This window comes from Polypterus senegalus, chromosome 2 (genome assembly GCF_016835505.1).
Source record: "Polypterus senegalus isolate Bchr_013 chromosome 2, ASM1683550v1, whole genome shotgun sequence".
NCBI classification, from domain to species: domain Eukaryota; kingdom Metazoa; phylum Chordata; class Cladistia; order Polypteriformes; family Polypteridae; genus Polypterus; species Polypterus senegalus.
The window spans coordinates 185,889,366-185,911,114 of record NC_053155.1 but is presented as its reverse complement, the minus strand read 5'-3'; the positions used below and the strand labels follow the sequence as shown (position 1 = coordinate 185,911,114).

At 38.1% G+C, this 21,749-nt stretch overlaps 1 protein-coding gene across 3 annotated transcripts in view; it reads left to right on the top strand.

The window, feature by feature from the left end:
- The window catches only part of cdkl5 (cyclin-dependent kinase-like 5), a 496,892-nt gene that overhangs the window by 400,224 nt on the left and 74,919 nt on the right, over positions 1–21,749 (top strand). For all 3 annotated transcript variants that reach the window (XM_039745025.1, XM_039745022.1, XM_039745024.1), the window contains one exon: positions 16,007–16,097. In XM_039745025.1, coding sequence (XP_039600959.1) covers positions 16,007–16,097 — 91 coding nt within the window. The remainder of the gene's footprint in view (positions 1–16,006; positions 16,098–21,749) is intronic.

Below are 21,749 nucleotides of genomic sequence, written 5' to 3'. Positions count from 1 at the left end.
TAATGTAATTGTCCTTAGTATTTGTGTCTGTTTCTCTGCTTCAGCTCTTGGGAGCTTTTCAAGTGCCTCTGATTTCAATGCTTTTCTAAGGTTGCAGTACGTCTCTGCACTTTTTTTCAAGTGATATTGAGTTGATGGTGGAGACAAGTGTGGGACTGGGAAAGATGTGTGTGTGTTGTCATTTGACTGCTGAGCTTGGCGCAATGATTTGAGCTTCACCTAATAGGAATAAAAAATTGCTTGGTAGTTAAAACCAAGTTTAAACAGTTGTGAGCAATGGACAATAATAAACAGCAGATGCTTGTTGTTTCTTGGGGGGCAGAATGAGCTAAAATAATAAAAATTATCTACTGTATATATTGCTTCTGTTGGTTTAAGCAGTAGAACAGAGCAACTAAATAGGTTTTGTTGGTTTTTTTTTTGTTTCTGTATTATTATTTTTACACTTCACAAGTATTTTCTATAGATAAGTGGTTTCATTTTATTAAACTGCATAGCTCTTGCCAGAAACATACCTATTCATTTTGAGGGCATGCAAATTTGCTGCATCTTTTGTCAGTGTAGTTTTTCTTTTAAGGTATCCTTCTCATTCTGATTTGTGACTGGGACTTAAAAACATTTCACTTCTGCTTTCATTTTTCAGTCAGGAGAGTGCAAATTAGTAGCTCTGCTGCCTCAGGAAACAGAGTCTGCATCCTGGTCCAAGTACTGTCTCAGTCTGCCTGTGTGGTTTTCTTGAAATGCTGAAAGACATCATGAAAAGGACATTTAAATGATCAGTTGAACAACAGCAACTGACCCTGTATGAGTGAGCACAAGTATATAAGTGATATAAATGTGCCCAGTAATGAATTGGACTCCTGCACAAGATTTCAAGTGATACTCAGATTCCACCTTCCTGTGGCCCTAAAATTAGATTATACAGGTTTGGAATAAATACTGTACCTGTGCAAGCCTTCATGTACAATGAAGTATATTAGATTTCTATTATCCTTGTGTTGCACAGTCAATAGTATGAATTTCTGAGGTCAAGGGTTAAAAAGAGTGGACTCTCGCAGTAGAGGCAGAGTGTCCGCCATTAGTTAGAAGCAGATGATTTTCTGACATTGTTACCTTATTGATTCTCAAAATTTTACAAACTGTTACTACAGTGAGGCATCCAGCCGGCCAAGACACAAAATCATGGACCACATTTTTCCCTGAAGAGCAGGAGTAGACTTACTAAATTAAAGACATAGTAAATAATCTACTGGAACACACTAGGTTTGCACTGAATTTTAGTCTCATTTGCAAATTCAGTAGATCAGTTTGTTCTATCTACTCTAAGTCTACCAGGTCATCTGTGATCGCTCCAAAATGTCAATTATTGAGCAGACTCCTTCGTTTACAGGATTAGAGTCCTCTTTCCATAGAGGCAATTAGTACTACAGTAGTTTGAGCTCCTTCTTTTATCATTTAATGAAGTTAACATCCAGCTCCCCATCTGGTTTCTCCTTTTATTAGGGTCTCCTGCAGCAGGTGACCAGAAGAGGCTATTCTCAGCTTCACTAGGCTGTCCTCACTCCCACGTTCCTCTGGTTCTCTTACTGAGCATGTCCATTATGGGCTATTTTCAGTACTGCCTTAGGAAAGAGAACAACACCCTTTGTATTACCTGGAGATCCTTGCCTGTTTTTCCAATGTGTTTCTCAGGTGTCACAAATGGAGGAGGAAGAGGACTGAATAGTGACAACACATGTATGCCATCATCCTTCTTTTTAGTCACTACTGTGGTTGATGCCCACAATAACAGTTTTTAATGTCCCCATCTATTTGCACTTTCAGTACAGGTCACAAAGAACAACACTGAATGCCCCCCTTTTGAAGATAGATTCCTTTTTAAAAACTTGAACACATAAAAAAAGAATTTCAGTTCTTTATAACTTTTGACTGGCGCACTGGTAGCGCTGCTGCCTCACAGTTAGGAGACCTGGGTTCACTTCCCGGGTCCTCCCTGCGTGGAGTTTGCATGTTCTCCCCGTGTCTGCGTGGGTTTCCTCTGGGTGCTCCGGTTTCCTCCCACAGTCCAAAGACATGTAGGGTAGGTGGATTGGTGATTCTAAATTGTCCCTAGTGTGTGCTTGGTGTATGTTTGTGTGTACCCTGTGTTGGCTGGGATTGGCTCCAGCAGACCCCCGTCACCCTGTAGTTAGGATATAGTTGGATACTGAATGAATGGATAACTTTTGACTGTAATTCTCTACATCTTGATGAAGGGTCTGAATTATTGGTCTAAATTACACTAACCATGTCAAAAGGATCACTACGGACTCATCTCACCCAGCTCATCACTTGTTTCAAAAACTACCCTCTGGTAGACATTTCAGGTCAATCAAAACTAAAACTAACAGACATCTCAATAGTTTTTTTTCCCCAGAGCCTTAGCTCTCTCAAACCAGTAATTTAGCTGGTCTTCTTGGTATATTCATGTGTTTTGTCATGCACTGTATGGAGGTGTGTGTGTGTTTGCAGTTATGTACATGTATGTGTGTGCACGTGCATATACACTGTACACTCACACATCATCATTTGCACATCTCCTTTATAAATGTACTATTCCACAACTTTGTCTGAAGTTTTTCTTTTTAACTTACGCTATATTTGTTATTTGTACGTGATGTTATGTTTCATTATAAGCAGCTCCAATTGTGCCAAGTCAAATTCCTGTACATTAAGTACCGGCGAAAAAAGTGATTCTGATCCTAATTATTGGTGTTAATAAGAAATGTAATGATTTACTTCATGAGGTAGAAGCACATAGTAAAGAAGAATAGTTGCAAATATTTGAAACATTTTTCACCCTCTGGTACAGGTCCGTAGAAGTCTTGATCCCAGGTAAAGAAACAGAAATCAAAAATAACATATTTGTAATCATTGACCTTGAAATAATTTAAAACTATACCCCATATGCTATGTTTGAAATTAGCCATTTTTAACCTTCTGGTAGTGGGTCTTAGAGGACTAGGACCACTGGTAAAGAATTAAATATCAAAAATATTATATTCATGATCAGCAACCTTGAAATAGCATAAAATGACAGTCCTGGGGGTCGTTTGATGTGGCATGCACAATTTCAAGACCTTCTGACCATTTTGGTAAAGATACCAACCAATTTACTCTTTATCATATGGGAGTCGTTTCCTACACTAATCATGGTCTAAGATGGCCTAAAAATTAGAGTATTTTTGAGTCTAGAGCAGGGATGTCGAACTCCAGTCCTGGTGGGCCGCAGTAGCTGCAGGTTTTCATTTTAACCCTTTAACGAATCAGCGAGCAGTTTTCACTGGTAATTAACTCATTTTCCTTTCATTTTAATAGCCCTGTGTTTAAGGATTCAGTCATTTGAATTGATTCTTTTCTTCATTAAATGGCAGCCAAACAGAAATGAAATGTGAAATGAGACAACAGATGACCAGCTAAACTAGAATTTCAAACTCCAGCCAATTTCACGCCAACCTATCTCTTAATGAGAAGCTGATTCTTACTGTTAATTAAACTTGTTATTTAATTCCATGTCCCGTTCATGCCCTAATTCTGCCACAGCAGACATTTCCAAAACTGTTGATTTTTCTGTTTTTTCTAAGAACTCAATCAAGATGTTTTGGTGTCCTGAGAGATCAGTTTTACTGAGACCTTCACCTTTCTTTATTTTCCGATATTGTGTGATGGGCAGGGGTGAGCTGGTCATGTGGTGGCTTGTTCTGTGTCTCATTGTTTGGCTGCTAATTAAGGAAAAAGAGACAACTAAGGGGTCTGAGTCAAGTGAATTAAAAGTAAGGCAAAATAAGTTGATTAGCAGCAAAAACTAGTGATGGGAAAATTAAGCCTCATGAAGCTTTCAGGCTTTCTTTCTATTTGTGCTGAAAAAGATTTGAAGGTTTGAAGCCTCAGCCCTAGTATGAACAGCGATATCTGGTGGTTGACTGAGGTCAAGGCAAACTCTCAAGAGTGAACTCACTGTTTCAGTTTCATGTCACCAGTGAAAGTTCAGAAAAGTTCGTGTTCATTTTATTCTGCTAAGGAACTTGTCCATTTATACTGTTTAACTTTTGAATGTCATTTTCAGCTGTTAGCCGCCATATGTCACAAAAGCTCTCCAAATCTCTCTCCTCACAACCCAACATTGCATTTTATATAGGCTACCTGTTAATTTAGTGCCAAAGATGTCAAACTGATGAAACGCTGTCAAGTCAATAAAGCGCCCTGTGAAGCACTGATGACGTTTGAAGTTTCAAACGTCACGGGTCAGCGGTGTTTTGACCCAAACTCCGACACTGTGATTGTGCTCACTGTGCTTCAGATTGACTAACACAAGCTTTGATGCTTCAGTATCATTTTCCCATCTCTAGAAAAAACAGATCGCTGATGAAGTAGATGGTTAGAATGAAAACCTGCAGCCACTGCAGCCCTCCAGGTCCGGTGTTCAACACCCATGGTCTAGAAGGACAAAAATAAGGAGGGGGACCCCATGAAGCTTAACACCTTCCATAACTAGACATCAAGATGAGTTGAACAATATGCATATGTGGGGGTTTTGTTGTATCAGTAAGACAGGAGGTGCCAGACTAGAAAAAAAAATCTCAAGTGATTTTAAAGTGTTTATAAGTAATTTGTTTGAACACAATAAGTAAGTTGCATTAAATACTCTCGAGTCCATGAAGAAGATTTCCTGAGCACTTGCTGGTTACTGTTTTTAGAAGTTTAGTTTATAGCATCTGAGTAGAAAACTTTCCATACTCTCTGGAATATCCATAAGTAAATATTTTTCTTAAGGTGTCAAGCATTCCACAATCCTCCTGTCATCTGAATTTCTTTATGATATGTTTTATCAGCATTCACCATTTCTAATGACAACAGAAATTTTACTGAAGAGAAGAAGTTACATTTCTTTTTACTGGCTTCCTGTCCTACTGAAAGAACCCATGCCATAAATAACATAGGGCAGATATAGTAACATGTTATGCTGTCTACAGTAGCATAAAGAAAGCATATGTGTGACTTCAGAAAGAACTGTTTGTTAGGGCTTGTTTGACAGGAGCTTCTAAGACTAAGTCTGCAGTACGTACTGATGTTATACAAGGGAACGGTGACTAAAGTGATGGTGCCATAGAGGATATAGAATGACTGTATCACCTAGGGGTAGCAGTGAATGACAGTCAGACTACTTGCCCAGGAAGTGTGAGCATTGATGGGATATGCAAGGAAAAACAGAGAGACAACATTTGCTGAGAAATTGTCACTCAGTAATAAAGCTAATCCTTTGAGAGTGTCAGTCTAAACTGAGAATTGGAAAATGTATCAAAAAATTCACAGACATGGATACTGTTGTCGGATGGCGGTGAATAATACCCTTATTACACCTTAAATTATTTTTTTAGTTGAAATCGTGCAAAGACCAAAACCCTATGTAGTGAACATGGTCACCTGTTTGCATAGGGTCCCTCCATTTGTTCTGAGCTAGTGGACGAGGACATGTGTGGCATGCTGAAGCAAGAACTCAGAGTTGAAACCTTGTTTTTTAAAGCAAAAGAGTCTGGGTGCTTCTAGGGTTATTTGGGTTGTGTGCCTCTGTGAAAGGTGGCACCCAGAAATAATGACATAGTTGTAACAAATAATTGAAGATTGTACTTTTACAACAAAACAGTAATTGACATTTTTTTAAATTAAATTGCAATAAAGGCACACCCACAAGAAAATACATGCAAATTTTAAACTGAATCACATTGACCTATTAATGACGCATAGAAAATGCACACACATCTTTAATTGAATTACATTTTGTAACTTTTTATAAGGCCGGGGTCAGAACACTGTTGTTTGCTTTGCATTGTAAGTTAAATTATTGGAAGGAGTGAGAATTGTGGGAATTCATTTGTTCTGAGAACGAGGAGGGGGAATCACATCATTGCAACAGGCAGGGTCAGGTTTATATCTTCAACCAACTCACAATGAGTTTCGATGGAAGGCATGTCACATTTAAAGACTGCAGTTGCTCCTCAGTCACATTAAATTCATTTCAAGATTGCTTCTGGGTTTTCATACTGAGTTCCGTATTGCAACATGAATATAGTGCAAGTTTAAGGATATTTTAGTAGTCAATTGATGTGTACTGTGAAGGTAAAGAAAACACCATGGACAGCTTGTGCACAGTGTGCACTCCTTCAAATATTCACAGTTATTTAATACGCTAATTCATTTTGCTTTAAGATTAGATGCTGTAATGTCTTTCCTGCCCCATCCAGAGTTAGCACCTACAGATTACTCGGTTAGTTATCAGGATTACTGGGTGGTCCTGGCCACTAATATTAATGGTTGGATGATCCTTGAGGTATTTAACAGTGAATACAGAACAGTTCTGAGTGACCACATTCATTTTATGGTGAGGCATATCTACCCTGATAAAAATTAAATTCTCAAGAACGACAGCACTGGAATTGGTCAGTGATGGTTTAAAAAGCTTTACAATGTGAGCCAGCATTTGAGGGGATGTTGTACGCTGGTGGCTGAGGAAGAGTCTCCATCATCCTAATCAGGACAGTTAGTGGTGGAATCATCTATTGAAGACCAGTTTCAAATCCACTCAGTACACTTCATACACTTACAAAATCAGCACCAAAGCACATTAAAGCTGGTGGAAAGGCTTGTAGTGGATCAATACCGTACTTAAACAAATCACATCGGTACTTCATTTATTTTGCCAGTTATTTCTATTTAGAATTTAGATAACGGATTGATTGGTGTATGTACTGCATTTTTAATCTACTCAGTGCCTGTACCACCCTGCCCAAGCACTCAAATCTCAGATACATTCATCTTCACAAGCAGACTGTCATGGTGGTGTCTCCTTAGAAAACTGAATAATACACAGAATGTATGTATATTGAACTGATTATACATGAGGTACAGTGTACACAGATTTGTACTTTGTAAATAATCTCTCTAATGAATAGATATGACCATCAGCAGTTTATTTTTTAAAACATTATTATTGTGCATGGTTCGGGGCAATAATTATAAAATGTGTTATGCAGATACTGCTTTTGTAGACCTTATGGAGTAGATGGACTAACCTGTCTTTTATACCTGCAAAACTAAAAGATTGCAAAGGTTGCTCATTATTTTCTTTACTTAAGCAGTGCATCTTTAGACACAGATTGGATTAATTTCCTGAATAAGTGGTGTGTTTCCTTTATGAATGTAATTCCTGGTATTTATTTGTTTTCCTAGAGGCATTGAAGATACTTTTGCCATCTTTGTTACCGAGTCATCTCAGAAGAAAATAGTTCTTTGCCTTCTTTTTCTGTTCCTTTTTTTGAAATGTGCTTGATTTGTGCTCACAATGCACTGAAGAAGCAAATTCAAAAAGCACACTGCCGCATGGCAATTACCGCCAATAAACAATGCGCATCCTAAAATATCGGCTGCCACTCATTTTGTTGAATAAACTAATTGTGGTTTTCTTTACATGTACCCATTGGCATGTATAGGTTTGTTCAAAGTCTTTCGGTTTCCTCCCACAGTCCAAAGACATGTAGGGTAGGTGGATTGGTGATTCTAAATTGTCCCTAGTGTGTGCTTGGTGTATGTTTGTGTGTACCCTGTGTTGGCTGGGATTGGCTCCAGCAGACCCCCGTCACCCTGTAGTTAGGATATAGTTGGATACTGAATGAATGGATAACTTTTGACTGTAATTCTCTACATCTTGATGAAGGGTCTGAATTATTGGTCTAAATTACACTAACCATGTCAAAAGGATCACTACGGACTCATCTCACCCAGCTCATCACTTGTTTCAAAAACTACCCTCTGGTAGACATTTCAGGTCAATCAAAACTAAAACTAACAGACATCTCAATAGTTTTTTTTCCCCAGAGCCTTAGCTCTCTCAAACCAGTAATTTAGCTGGTCTTCTTGGTATATTCATGTGTTTTGTCATGCACTGTATGGAGGTGTGTGTGTGTTTGCAGTTATGTACATGTATGTGTGTGCACGTGCATATACACTGTACACTCACACATCATCATTTGCACATCTCCTTTATAAATGTACTATTCCACAACTTTGTCTGAAGTTTTTCTTTTTAACTTACGCTATATTTGTTATTTGTACGTGATGTTATGTTTCATTATAAGCAGCTCCAATTGTGCCAAGTCAAATTCCTGTACATTAAGTACCGGCGAAAAAAGTGATTCTGATCCTAATTATTGGTGTTAATAAGAAATGTAATGATTTACTTCATGAGGTAGAAGCACATAGTAAAGAAGAATAGTTGCAAATATTTGAAACATTTTTCACCCTCTGGTACAGGTCCGTAGAAGTCTTGATCCCAGGTAAAGAAACAGAAATCAAAAATAACATATTTGTAATCATTGACCTTGAAATAATTTAAAACTATACCCCATATGCTATGTTTGAAATTAGCCATTTTTAACCTTCTGGTAGTGGGTCTTAGAGGACTAGGACCACTGGTAAAGAATTAAATATCAAAAATATTATATTCATGATCAGCAACCTTGAAATAGCATAAAATGACAGTCCTGGGGGTCGTTTGATGTGGCATGCACAATTTCAAGACCTTCTGACCATTTTGGTAAAGATACCAACCAATTTACTCTTTATCATATGGGAGTCGTTTCCTACACTAATCATGGTCTAAGATGGCCTAAAATTAGAGTATTTTTGAGTCTAGAGCAGGGATGTCGAACTCCAGTCCTGGTGGGCCGCAGTAGCTGCAGGTTTTCATTTTAACCCTTTAACGAATCAGCGAGCAGTTTTCACTGGTAATTAACTCATTTTCCTTTCATTTTAATAGCCCTGTGTTTAAGGATTCAGTCATTTGAATTGATTCTTTTCTTCATTAAATGGCAGCCAAACAGAAATGAAATGTGAAATGAGACAACAGATGACCAGCTAAACTAGAATTTCAAACTCCAGCCAATTTCACGCCAACCTATCTCTTAATGAGAAGCTGATTCTTACTGTTAATTAAACTTGTTATTTAATTCCATGTCCCGTTCATGCCCTAATTCTGCCACAGCAGACATTTCCAAAACTGTTGATTTTTCTGTTTTTTCTAAGAACTCAATCAAGATGTTTTGGTGTCCTGAGAGATCAGTTTTACTGAGACCTTCACCTTTCTTTATTTTCCGATATTGTGTGATGGGCAGGGGTGAGCTGGTCATGTGGTGGCTTGTTCTGTGTCTCATTGTTTGGCTGCTAATTAAGGAAAAAGAGACAACTAAGGGGTCTGAGTCAAGTGAATTAAAAGTAAGGCAAAATAAGTTGATTAGCAGCAAAAACTAGTGATGGGAAAATTAAGCCTCATGAAGCTTTCAGGCTTTCTTTCTATTTGTGCTGAAAAAGATTTGAAGGTTTGAAGCCTCAGCCCTAGTATGAACAGCGATATCTGGTGGTTGACTGAGGTCAAGGCAAACTCTCAAGAGTGAACTCACTGTTTCAGTTTCATGTCACCAGTGAAAGTTCAGAAAAGTTCGTGTTCATTTTATTCTGCTAAGGAACTTGTCCATTTATACTGTTTAACTTTTGAATGTCATTTTCAGCTGTTAGCCGCCATATGTCACAAAAGCTCTCCAAATCTCTCTCCTCACAACCCAACATTGCATTTTATATAGGCTACCTGTTAATTTAGTGCCAAAGATGTCAAACTGATGAAACGCTGTCAAGTCAATAAAGCGCCCTGTGAAGCACTGATGACGTTTGAAGTTTCAAACGTCACGGGTCAGCGGTGTTTTGACCCAAACTCCGACACTGTGATTGTGCTCACTGTGCTTCAGATTGACTAACACAAGCTTTGATGCTTCAGTATCATTTTCCCATCTCTAGAAAAAACAGATCGCTGATGAAGTAGATGGTTAGAATGAAAACCTGCAGCCACTGCAGCCCTCCAGGTCCGGTGTTCAACACCCATGGTCTAGAAGGACAAAAATAAGGAGGGGGACCCCATGAAGCTTAACACCTTCCATAACTAGACATCAAGATGAGTTGAACAATATGCATATGTGGGGGTTTTGTTGTATCAGTAAGACAGGAGGTGCCAGACTAGAAAAAAAAATCTCAAGTGATTTTAAAGTGTTTATAAGTAATTTGTTTGAACACAATAAGTAAGTTGCATTAAATACTCTCGAGTCCATGAAGAAGATTTCCTGAGCACTTGCTGGTTACTGTTTTTAGAAGTTTAGTTTATAGCATCTGAGTAGAAAACTTTCCATACTCTCTGGAATATCCATAAGTAAATATTTTTCTTAAGGTGTCAAGCATTCCACAATCCTCCTGTCATCTGAATTTCTTTATGATATGTTTTATCAGCATTCACCATTTCTAATGACAACAGAAATTTTACTGAAGAGAAGAAGTTACATTTCTTTTTACTGGCTTCCTGTCCTACTGAAAGAACCCATGCCATAAATAACATAGGGCAGATATAGTAACATGTTATGCTGTCTACAGTAGCATAAAGAAAGCATATGTGTGACTTCAGAAAGAACTGTTTGTTAGGGCTTGTTTGACAGGAGCTTCTAAGACTAAGTCTGCAGTACGTACTGATGTTATACAAGGGAACGGTGACTAAAGTGATGGTGCCATAGAGGATATAGAATGACTGTATCACCTAGGGGTAGCAGTGAATGACAGTCAGACTACTTGCCCAGGAAGTGTGAGCATTGATGGGATATGCAAGGAAAAACAGAGAGACAACATTTGCTGAGAAATTGTCACTCAGTAATAAAGCTAATCCTTTGAGAGTGTCAGTCTAAACTGAGAATTGGAAAATGTATCAAAAAATTCACAGACATGGATACTGTTGTCGGATGGCGGTGAATAATACCCTTATTACACCTTAAATTATTTTTTTAGTTGAAATCGTGCAAAGACCAAAACCCTATGTAGTGAACATGGTCACCTGTTTGCATAGGGTCCCTCCATTTGTTCTGAGCTAGTGGACGAGGACATGTGTGGCGCATGCTGAAGCAAGAACTCAGAGTTGAAACCTTGTTTTTTAAAGCAAAAGAGTCTGGGTGCTTCTAGGGTTATTTGGGTTGTGTGCCTCTGTGAAAGGTGGCACCCAGAAATAATGACATAGTTGTAACAAATAATTGAAGATTGTACTTTTACAACAAAACAGTAATTGACATTTTTTTAAATTAAATTGCAATAAAGGCACACCCACAAGAAAATACATGCAAATTTTAAACTGAATCACATTGACCTATTAATGACATAGAAAATGCACACACATCTTTAATTGAATTACATTTTGTAACTTTTTATAAGGCCGGGGTCAGAACACTGTTGTTTGCTTTGCATTGTAAGTTAAATTATTGGAAGGAGTGAGAATTGTGGGAATTCATTTGTTCTGAGAACGAGGAGGGGGAATCACATCATTGCAACAGGCAGGGTCAGGTTTATATCTTCAACCAACTCACAATGAGTTTCGATGGAAGGCATGTCACATTTAAAGACTGCAGTTGCTCCTCAGTCACATTAAATTCATTTCAAGATTGCTTCTGGGTTTTCATACTGAGTTCCGTATTGCAACATGAATATAGTGCAAGTTTAAGGATATTTTAGTAGTCAATTGATGTGTACTGTGAAGGTAAAGAAAACACCATGGACAGCTTGTGCACAGTGTGCACTCCTTCAAATATTCACAGTTATTTAATACGCTAATTCATTTTGCTTTAAGATTAGATGCTGTAATGTCTTTCCTGCCCCATCCAGAGTTAGCACCTACAGATTACTCGGTTAGTTATCAGGATTACTGGGTGGTCCTGGCCACTAATATTAATGGTTGGATGATCCTTGAGGTATTTAACAGTGAATACAGAACAGTTCTGAGTGACCACATTCATTTTATGGTGAGGCATATCTACCCTGATAAAAATTAAATTCTCAAGAACGACAGCACTGGAATTGGTCAGTGATGGTTTAAAAAGCTTTACAATGTGAGCCAGCATTTGAGGGGATGTTGTACGCTGGTGGCTGAGGAAGAGTCTCCATCATCCTAATCAGGACAGTTAGTGGTGGAATCATCTATTGAAGACCAGTTTCAAATCCACTCAGTACACTTCATACACTTACAAAATCAGCACCAAAGCACATTAAAGCTGGTGGAAAGGCTTGTAGTGGATCAATACCGTACTTAAACAAATCACATCGGTACTTCATTTATTTTGCCAGTTATTTCTATTTAGAATTTAGATAACGGATTGATTGGTGTATGTACTGCATTTTTAATCTACTCAGTGCCTGTACCACCCTGCCCAAGCACTCAAATCTCAGATACATTCATCTTCACAAGCAGACTGTCATGGTGGTGTCTCCTTAGAAAACTGAATAATACACAGAATGTATGTATATTGAACTGATTATACATGAGGTACAGTGTACACAGATTTGTACTTTGTAAATAATCTCTCTAATGAATAGATATGACCATCAGCAGTTTATTTTTTAAAACATTATTATTGTGCATGGTTCGGGGCAATAATTATAAAATGTGTTATGCAGATACTGCTTTTGTAGACCTTATGGAGTAGATGGACTAACCTGTCTTTTATACCTGCAAAACTAAAAGATTGCAAAGGTTGCTCATTATTTTCTTTACTTAAGCAGTGCATCTTTAGACACAGATTGGATTAATTTCCTGAATAAGTGGTGTGTTTCCTTTATGAATGTAATTCCTGGTATTTATTTGTTTTCCTAGAGGCATTGAAGATACTTTTGCCATCTTTGTTACCGAGTCATCTCAGAAGAAAATAGTTCTTTGCCTTCTTTTTCTGTTCCTTTTTTTGAAATGTGCTTGATTTGTGCTCACAATGCACTGAAGAAGCAAATTCAAAAAGCACACTGCCGCATGGCAATTACCGCCAATAAACAATGCGCATCCTAAAATATCGGCTGCCACTCATTTTGTTGAATAAACTAATTGTGGTTTTCTTTACATGTACCCATTGGCATGTATAGGTTTGTTCAAAGTCTTTCATTTTTACGATTCACTGCTTGCTTCAGAGCATCTTTTTGGCTGATTTGTTAAATTGAAACAAGTTTGCTTAATAATGAGAGCAGGAAAGTATGAGCATAGATTTTGAAATCTATTGTCGTGCTTTACCTAAAATCAGGTCAATGCTTGTTTAACTTTGTATTCTTATAGAAGATTGTGCTTCATAATGACTTGTTACCATTCATAGGAAGCCATAGGAGGTGCCTGCATTTAAATTCTCCTTTAATATAAGTAAAAAATTCTTCCACTATATTAACTATAAATGATAAACATCTACATCTTTAAGTACTGTAAATAGAATGTCTCACTTTCAAAAGACAATTTTTAAATTTGCCAGTTTATGCCAAATACTGAAAAAAATCCTTACAGCTGAAATTTTCTGCAAAGTGTATAAAAGTATAAAAATCATGGGCAGTATGCTTCCTGAATCTAAAAACTGAGATTTTGCTGGTTATGGGCTTGTGGTAATTTACAGTTTATATTGGCACCACAGTAAGCATTTTTTAAACAAAATAACAATGAGAAATAGCTTTGAAGCTACTTCTTCTGATTAAAAGACTTTTTAAATGGTAATTGTCATGAATCTGCATATAAAAGACAGCAGTGCACAGCTTCTGAAAGTTAGTGTTGAATTTGATTAAAACACACACACATACACACACACACACACACACAGAGACTTTGCAGTAGAACAGGTAGAAAAAAATTCCCAGTTAGCTTAGTTTTTAAAGCCAGCAGCCATACCACCTATATTTGCTGCAGATGGTGTATCTGTACATCGTTCTACATTACAGCACAATTTACACAAAAAAATTTACACAAAAACATCTGTATTGCAGGGTGATGAGAAAGAAGCCCTTTCTGCACTCACACCACAAACAGAGTCGCTTCTTGTATGCAAATGCTCATTTAGACAAGCCAAACTCATTTTGATACAAAGTACTTTGGACTGATGAGTCAGAAATTGAGTTATTTGGTCTTAAAAAAAGTGCTTTGCATGGTGGAAGAAGAACACTGCATTCCAAGAAAAACACCTGCTACCTACTGTCAAATTTGGTGGAGGTTCCATCATGCTGTGGGGCTTTGTGGCAAGTTCAGGGACTGGGGCCCTTGTTAAAGTCGAGGGTCAGATGAATTCAACCCAATATAAACAAATTCTTCAGGATAATGTTCAAGCATCAGTCACAAATTTGAAGTTGCACTGGGGTTGGATATTCCAACAAGACAATGAACGAAAACACAGTTCAAAATCTACAAAGGCATTCATGCAGAGGGAAAAGTACAATGTTCTGTAATGGCCGTCACAGTCCCCTGACTTGAATATCATCGAAAATCTATGGGATGATTTGAAGCAGGCTGTCCATGCTCGGCAGACATCCAGAATCCAGACACTCATCAAAGGATATAGGAGGCGTCTAGAGGCTGTTATATTTGCAAAAGAAGGCTCAACTAAGTGTTGATGTAATATCTCTGTTGGGGTGCCCAAATTTATGCACCTGTCTAATTTTATTATGACGCATATTGCATATTTTCTGTTAATCCAATAAACTTAATGCCACTGCTGAAATACTACTGTTTCCATAAGGCATGTCATATATTAAAAGGAAGTTGCTACTTTGAAAGCTCAGCCACTGATAAACAAAAATCCAAAGAATTAAGAGGGGTTCCCAAACATTTTCATATGTAGCCACCAAGAGAGAGGGGGTTAGTCTTTTCCTTCATATACCAATGAAAAATGGCAGAGAGAAAGGGACAGAGAGACCAAATGTATGCCAATCCTTTGGTTTCCTGTCTCACGTCATGGAGCAATATGGTAACATTTTACAGAGTGACTCTCCTGATTCTTCAACAACCAATCCTAATCAGCCATGACCCAGTTCTCCAATGAAAAGTGGAATAAGTCAACTCTCTACTTCATATTAGTTCTTGTTTCAGCATGACCTGCTTCCCTAGCCCAACCGTTCTTGCCCTTTCATCTCAGGTTGGCCTGGCCAGTTTCAAAGGTTTACTTGTTCCTTCCTGGGGGGATGTCTCATAGAATGTTTTTGTAAAAATGGTTACAAGTAGCTTGATGGATGTCTCCAACCTCAAGACCAGCAACAACATTCCCCAAAGTAGTGCTTAAAAAATGTTATCTGTGATGGCATTCCTAAAACTATTGGGAAGTTGACAGTAACTTGTGTAAATAGATCTGTTTATTTCTTTAAGTCTGTAATAATTCTTAAATAACCATTTACAAACAATAATCAAAAATTTAAATATGAATCTACATTACACCACTGTTATCATAGAATAGAAACTACGCAAAAAGACATGCAAAAACTCTCCTGGGAAATACGGCTACATTTTCGTCTGTATTTTCAAAACTGAATGCTGAATCCTCTGAGTCTGGAAAAGAATAATCTCATCATTTAAATGTTTAAGATAAGTATGTTTTTGTTTAGAAGTAGCTGACTATCCGACAACAGAAAGTTTTAATCAGTGCATGTTATAAGGCTGTGAACTGTCTGAAACTAGATATTCCTTAGAGACTTAGCTTGGTGAGGAGGTGCAATTAAAACAGGAAACAGAAGTCTACAGCAATGGAGACTTTAGTAGGGATGAGAAGAAACTGACAAGTGAGAATTTTCCAGTATTAGATGCACATTATCCACTAACAGCCTGGTCAACCAGTGAGAGGCAGTTATTGCTAATGTTATGACTTGTGAAAGCTTGGGCAGCTTGAAATAGTCTGTCAGCAACACACAGAGAGATAATTGGGGGATGCTTTTTAAGAAACCTGGGAAATGGTAGCTGCTGATAAAAGTGTTTGCAAAAATGCTGGTGACAAGGCCACTAAGTCACAGTGTATGTATCTTCATTCTGGAAATTCATGCAGTGTTGGTAGATTTGGCGACATACAGAAAACTCCCTAAGCTAATTCTCACCTGTTTGTTCACTTCACTGCAGGATTTGCTCGAAACTTGTCAGAAGGCAGCAATGCTAATTATACGGAGTATGTGGCCACACGATGGTATCGTTCTCCAGAGCTGCTCTTAGGGTAAGTTTAATTTGTTGTAGGAATGGAGAATTGATGATCTTGGTTCTTTTTTCATAAGGGAACATATTCTGTGTTGAAGAGCTAATAGGAAAACTTTGGATAGCACTAATCTGCAAAGACTGGAAATTATCATGGGTGATGTACTGTACATTCATAAGTACAAGTCACATAAAGTATCATTTTTTATTTCAGCACTTATTAATGACAGCAAGGGGTGGGATGGGATTGCAAGGTGTTGCACTTCCCAAAATTAGATGTTTTACCATCCCAACATATGCCTGACTGGGGTTGAGCTCAATAGAAACAAATATTCACCAGGCTGGTGGCATCATCCTACAGCAAGGGTTAAGATTAACGGAAGGGTTATATTTAAAGGAGTCCCAGCGACCCAGAGCATGGTAGACACCAGGAATATCCTTGGGAGCAGCCTTATGAGAGCATCCACCACCTCAGTTAGAGGAGAGGAGGAAGAGGAAGAGGAAGACAGAGCAGTAGGAAAGAGTTCTTATGTTTTATTTATGGGTAGTTATCCCATAGGTATATATTAAGGAAAACAGGGGCAAAGTCTGTGTTATTTTGGTTGCTATTTGCCTTATGTTGATCTTTTCTTCTTACCCTTCTTTTTATACTTTGTTTCACCCTTTCCATAGCTTTACTAGATTTGTGTCTTTCTGGGTATGATGTCCGCTAAAGAATACCTCACTTTTTCACACAGAGTTGAAGCACACAAGGACATTCTAACGAAAAAGGGACCAAGACAAACATAAAATGGTTAAAAAAACAATGGTCTCTGTAATCCTGCACTTATAGATGGTGTTTTACAGTAGCTTGTCTGCATACTTATCAAATAAACAACCACTATCTCTCCAGACAGGGTTTGCCTCTGTCTTTCTACCTCAAATCTAGCTGGCAGCTTTTGAGTGGTTCTTTTAAATACATGGAGACAGCTGACTTGTCATAGTTGACTTGAATATTTTAAGGTGTAAAGTGAAACAGCTAAACACTCCACAGGAAACTGATGCTGGCTGGATTAAAACTATACCCACTCTAAAATTATTTATTAGGAATGGCAACCAAGGTATGCTAATCGATGTTTGCAGAACACGAGATGTTGATAACTCTAACAGATGATGGCGTGTGTTTGTCTATTCTGTTGCCACACTCATTACAATGTACAAATTAATTATTTTAATTTCCTTGTGCTACTGAACTCCTGAATTGATAACAGCAGTCTTACCTGTCTATTTTCTCTTAGCATCAGGTTTTTGTGTTCACTCTATTTTTCTCTCTCCCTGCCTTTGCAAAGTTATTTCACATATTTTTCTAATACATCAGTAGAAATGGAACACCCTAGCCATTTAAAGTGCACAGACTAGAGGAAATTAGGGATGGGTTTTTAAGAATGAACCCTATGGGTGGAGCCTTGTGCCACAGTTCACTACAGGCCTTTTAACAAGTTGACCCCAGATGTGCATTCTCATTTGAGAATCACATCTACCCCTCGAGACTAGTGTTGCAGTGGTTGTCTAGCAAATTCCAGCAACACTGGGAGGCCTGAGACTAAAGTCTGCTGCTCACTAGAAGACCCATACCATTGGTAGTTGCTTGTAGAAGGCCCTCCATCTCATAAATGTAGCACCAGTGTCTGAATGACTTGCCTCAAATTTCAATGTAAGCAATACATTAGAAGGAAGCCCCTGATTTATTAGATATGGACTTCTACCAAGATCCTTAGGTAAGACTGAAATGAAAATAAATAATAATAATAAAGCAAGATTTAAGAAATGCTGTTCTTGTGTTTGGAGTAATTTGTTTTGTTGATTCTTGATCAAAAGAAAAGCAATCCTTAATTGTGGAATGATCTTTTTTTTTGTTTATGTAATTTTCTTTTGAACACTATGGTAATTTAAATACACTATTAAAAAAGGTGTGTAATATCGAGATAATTCAGAGGATAAAAAATGCTATATTGCACTGCACTGCTCTCTTTAAACATACAGCGTCAAGATAAAAGAAGAAGATAACATTAATAGTTTATTCGTTGGTGTCAAACAGAAAGAGCCTTGTTTAAGAAAAAATCAATAACAAGTAAAGTTAGAGAGGCCCATGTAACTTGAAGAATTACTAAGGTTTTATTATTGATGTTCTATAGAAATAAATATGTCTGTCCTCTGATTTTTCCAATAACCTTTTTCCCAATTTATGGTTGTGACAAGCCAGACTATCCCAGCAGCCTCAGGCACAAGACAGGAACTAAGACTGCTGTAATGGAGGCACCACCACCAAAGAGTACAATACTCAGTCTGAAATGAACACATAAGTGATGTGTGCATCCTAATTAAACTCTCTAGCAGTTTATACTACATCCCCAGATAACGTAATCTTAATGTCATAATATAAATGATTTACTTTCTGCTCCTGCTGTCTTTAACTGATGTTACTGATCTTTAACTATTTCAGATTCCTTTTTGAAATGAATTGCATGCACATAAGAGAAAAAAAATGCTAATTTCTTTTTACATTTTATTAAAAAATAGTTTAATTCAATATCCTGTACATTAACCCGATGGAGGAAAAACACAGCTTAAAAAGTTATGGAGTTCTGAGTCTGAGGCATGAATTGTTTTATAGTACAGGGTGGGCCATTTATATGGATACACCTTAATAAAATGGGAATGGTTGGTGATATTAACTTCCTGTTTGTGGCATATTAGTATATGTGAGGGGGAAAACTTTTCAAGATGGGTGGTGACCATGGTGGCCATTTTGAAGTCGGCCATTTTGGATCCAACTTTTGTTTTTTCAATAGGAAGAGGGTCATGTGACACATCAAACTTATTGGGAATTTCACAAGAAAAACAATGGTGTGCTTGGTTTTAACGTAACTTTATTCTTTCATGAGTTATTTACAAGTTTCTCTTTGTTTACAGCCATTGACATGTCGCAGAGGTTAACACGTGAGGAGCGGATAGAAATTGTGTTGATATCTGGTGAACGCAGTAACCGGGTCACCCTACGAGACCACCCATCTCCCATGCTACAGTTAGCAAACTGCTTACTAAGTTTCGTGAAACTGGTTCAGTGTTGGATTTGCCAAAATATGGACGCATGAAAACTGTCATTAATGAAGAAACATCAGTGGCTGTCCTAGCTTCATTCAGCAAAAGCCGACAGCGTAGCACTCGCCGCATGTCACTGGAGAGTGGCATTAGTCAAACATCCCTTCGGCGGATATTAGCTACTCACAAATGGCACCCTTACAAACTCCAGCTACTGCAGCATCTCAACGAGGATGACCCAGATCGGCGCACTGAATTTGCAGAATGGGCAAAACAAAAACAGAAGCAGGACCCTCAGTTTACGCAGAAGATTTTGTTCAGTGATGAGGCAAACTTTTATGTGAATGGTGAAGTTAACAAACAAAACCACTGCTACTGGTCTGACACTAACCCATATTGGATAGATCCCTCCAAGACTGTTGGAACAAAAAAATTGATGGTATGGTGTGGTATATGGGATACAAAGATAGTGGGGCCATTCTTCATCAATGGAAACCTCAAGGCCACTGGATATGCGAAATTGCTACATGATGATGTGTTTCCCTCTTTATGCACTGAAGCTGGCACGTTCCCTGAGTTTTTCCAGGCAGATGGTGCACCACCACATTATGGGTGTCAGGTCCGAGAATTCCTAGATGAACAGTTTCCTGGAAAGTGGATTGGTCATCGTGGGCCAGTTGAATGGCCCCCAAGGTCTCCCGATCTGACCCCCTTAGACTTTTATCTTTGGGGTCATCTGAAGGCAATTGTCTATGCTGTGAAGATACGAGATGTGCAGCACCTGAAACTACGGATACTGGAAGCCTGTGCTAGCATTTCTCCTGTGGCGTTGCTATCAGTGTGTGAAGAGTGGGAGAAGAGGGTTGCATTGACAATCCAACACAATGGGCAGCACATTGAACACATTTTATAAGTGGTCAGAAACTTGTAAATAACTCATGAAAGAATAAAGTTACGTTAAAACCAAGCACACCATTGTTTTTCTTGTGAAATTTCTTTGATGTGTCACATGACCCTCTTCCTATTGAGAAAACAAAAGTTGGATCCAAATGGCCGACTTCAAAATGGCCACCATGGTCACCACCCATCTTGAAAAGTTTTCCCCCTCACATATACTAATGTGCCACAAACAGGAAGTTAATATCACCAACCATTCCCATTTTATTAAGGTGTATCCATATAAATGGCCCACCCTGTAGTGAAAAAAGGGACTAGCAACAACTTATCTTGTTATAAACCTTGAGTAAATTGTCTCTTTTTAGCTCATTTCTTGCAACACTTTATATCAAAGTCATAACTGAGCACTTATGTCACACTATGTCACCCATACTGAGGAAGCATAAATATACAAAGAGGTGGATCACCAACTGATGCAGACCATCTTGACGCAACACATAAGGAAAACTGAGGAATGTGTCAATAATAGTCATTCTAATCATGTCTATTAGGAAAACATTTTTCAGTACACAGCAGTGCTTAACCCAATTTGAAGAGGGCTACATAGTTCATTTTGCTTTAAATTGAACTCCACAGTTTAGGAAGATTTAGCAAGTGAAAGATGGGCATTACATTGATATGTCAGAATGATGCTGGCACAATGTGTTAGACTTCCAGGCCCACTTGTCCTGCCTATGACTGGGAGACCACACTGCTAAAAAACTTTCTTTTTGCAGAGGTTTCTAAATATGCACGACCTACCATAAATTACGTTTGAACGATATAGTGCAAGCCAGGAGCATATTGGATTAACAACAGTTGTAATTTACCAGTAGTTCACTGTTGATAAATACATATAGTGCTGTGACAAAGCTGCACTTCCTGATTTCCTCTGTTATTACAAATTTATGTTATTGACTGTTTTGAGTCCTTCAGTCACAATCTAAAATTAGTGCAAGGACACTTGAATGAAGAAATAGCACATTTGTTGAGTGAAGAATGCTATCCAAAACCAAATCGAACTATGCAAAAAAGTCACTGCCTGCTATTTACATCAGTCTGGTTAAAGCGATTACCTGAGTGAACACATCCAGACTTCCTTCCTTCCTTCCTTCTTTCATAATAAACCTCATTCACTTTGACCCTTGCAATCTGAGTCAAGTCATTAACAAAGATTCAGAAAGCACATAATACTATGATCAAAGGAAATTCCTGAACAGACTATGAAGGAACTGGCCGATAATATTTGTCAGTCTAGAAAGGGATACAAAGCAATTTGAAAGGTTTTGGGACTTTCCTAAACCACTGAGGGAGCCATTATCTCCAAATGGAATGCATGTATTTCATGACACCGAAATATAACATTTTCACACTTACTTTATCTATCTTTGGGTCACAGGGGACTGGACCTTATCCAGGCAGAAATGGGAGCAAGCCAGGAAACATCCAAGGGGAAGACAGCAATCTATCTTAAAGACTACTTGTGCAAACACTGGGACCAATTCTGAATTGTTGAGTTAACCTATTACACTCCTATTTGGGGGTGTGGGAGGAGATGCAGAATGCCCAGAGTAAAACCCAGGCAGAAACAAGGAAAAGGAATAAGCTCCAGTTCCTCTGTCGCCCAAAAGATGTACATGTTATATTAACTATCAAA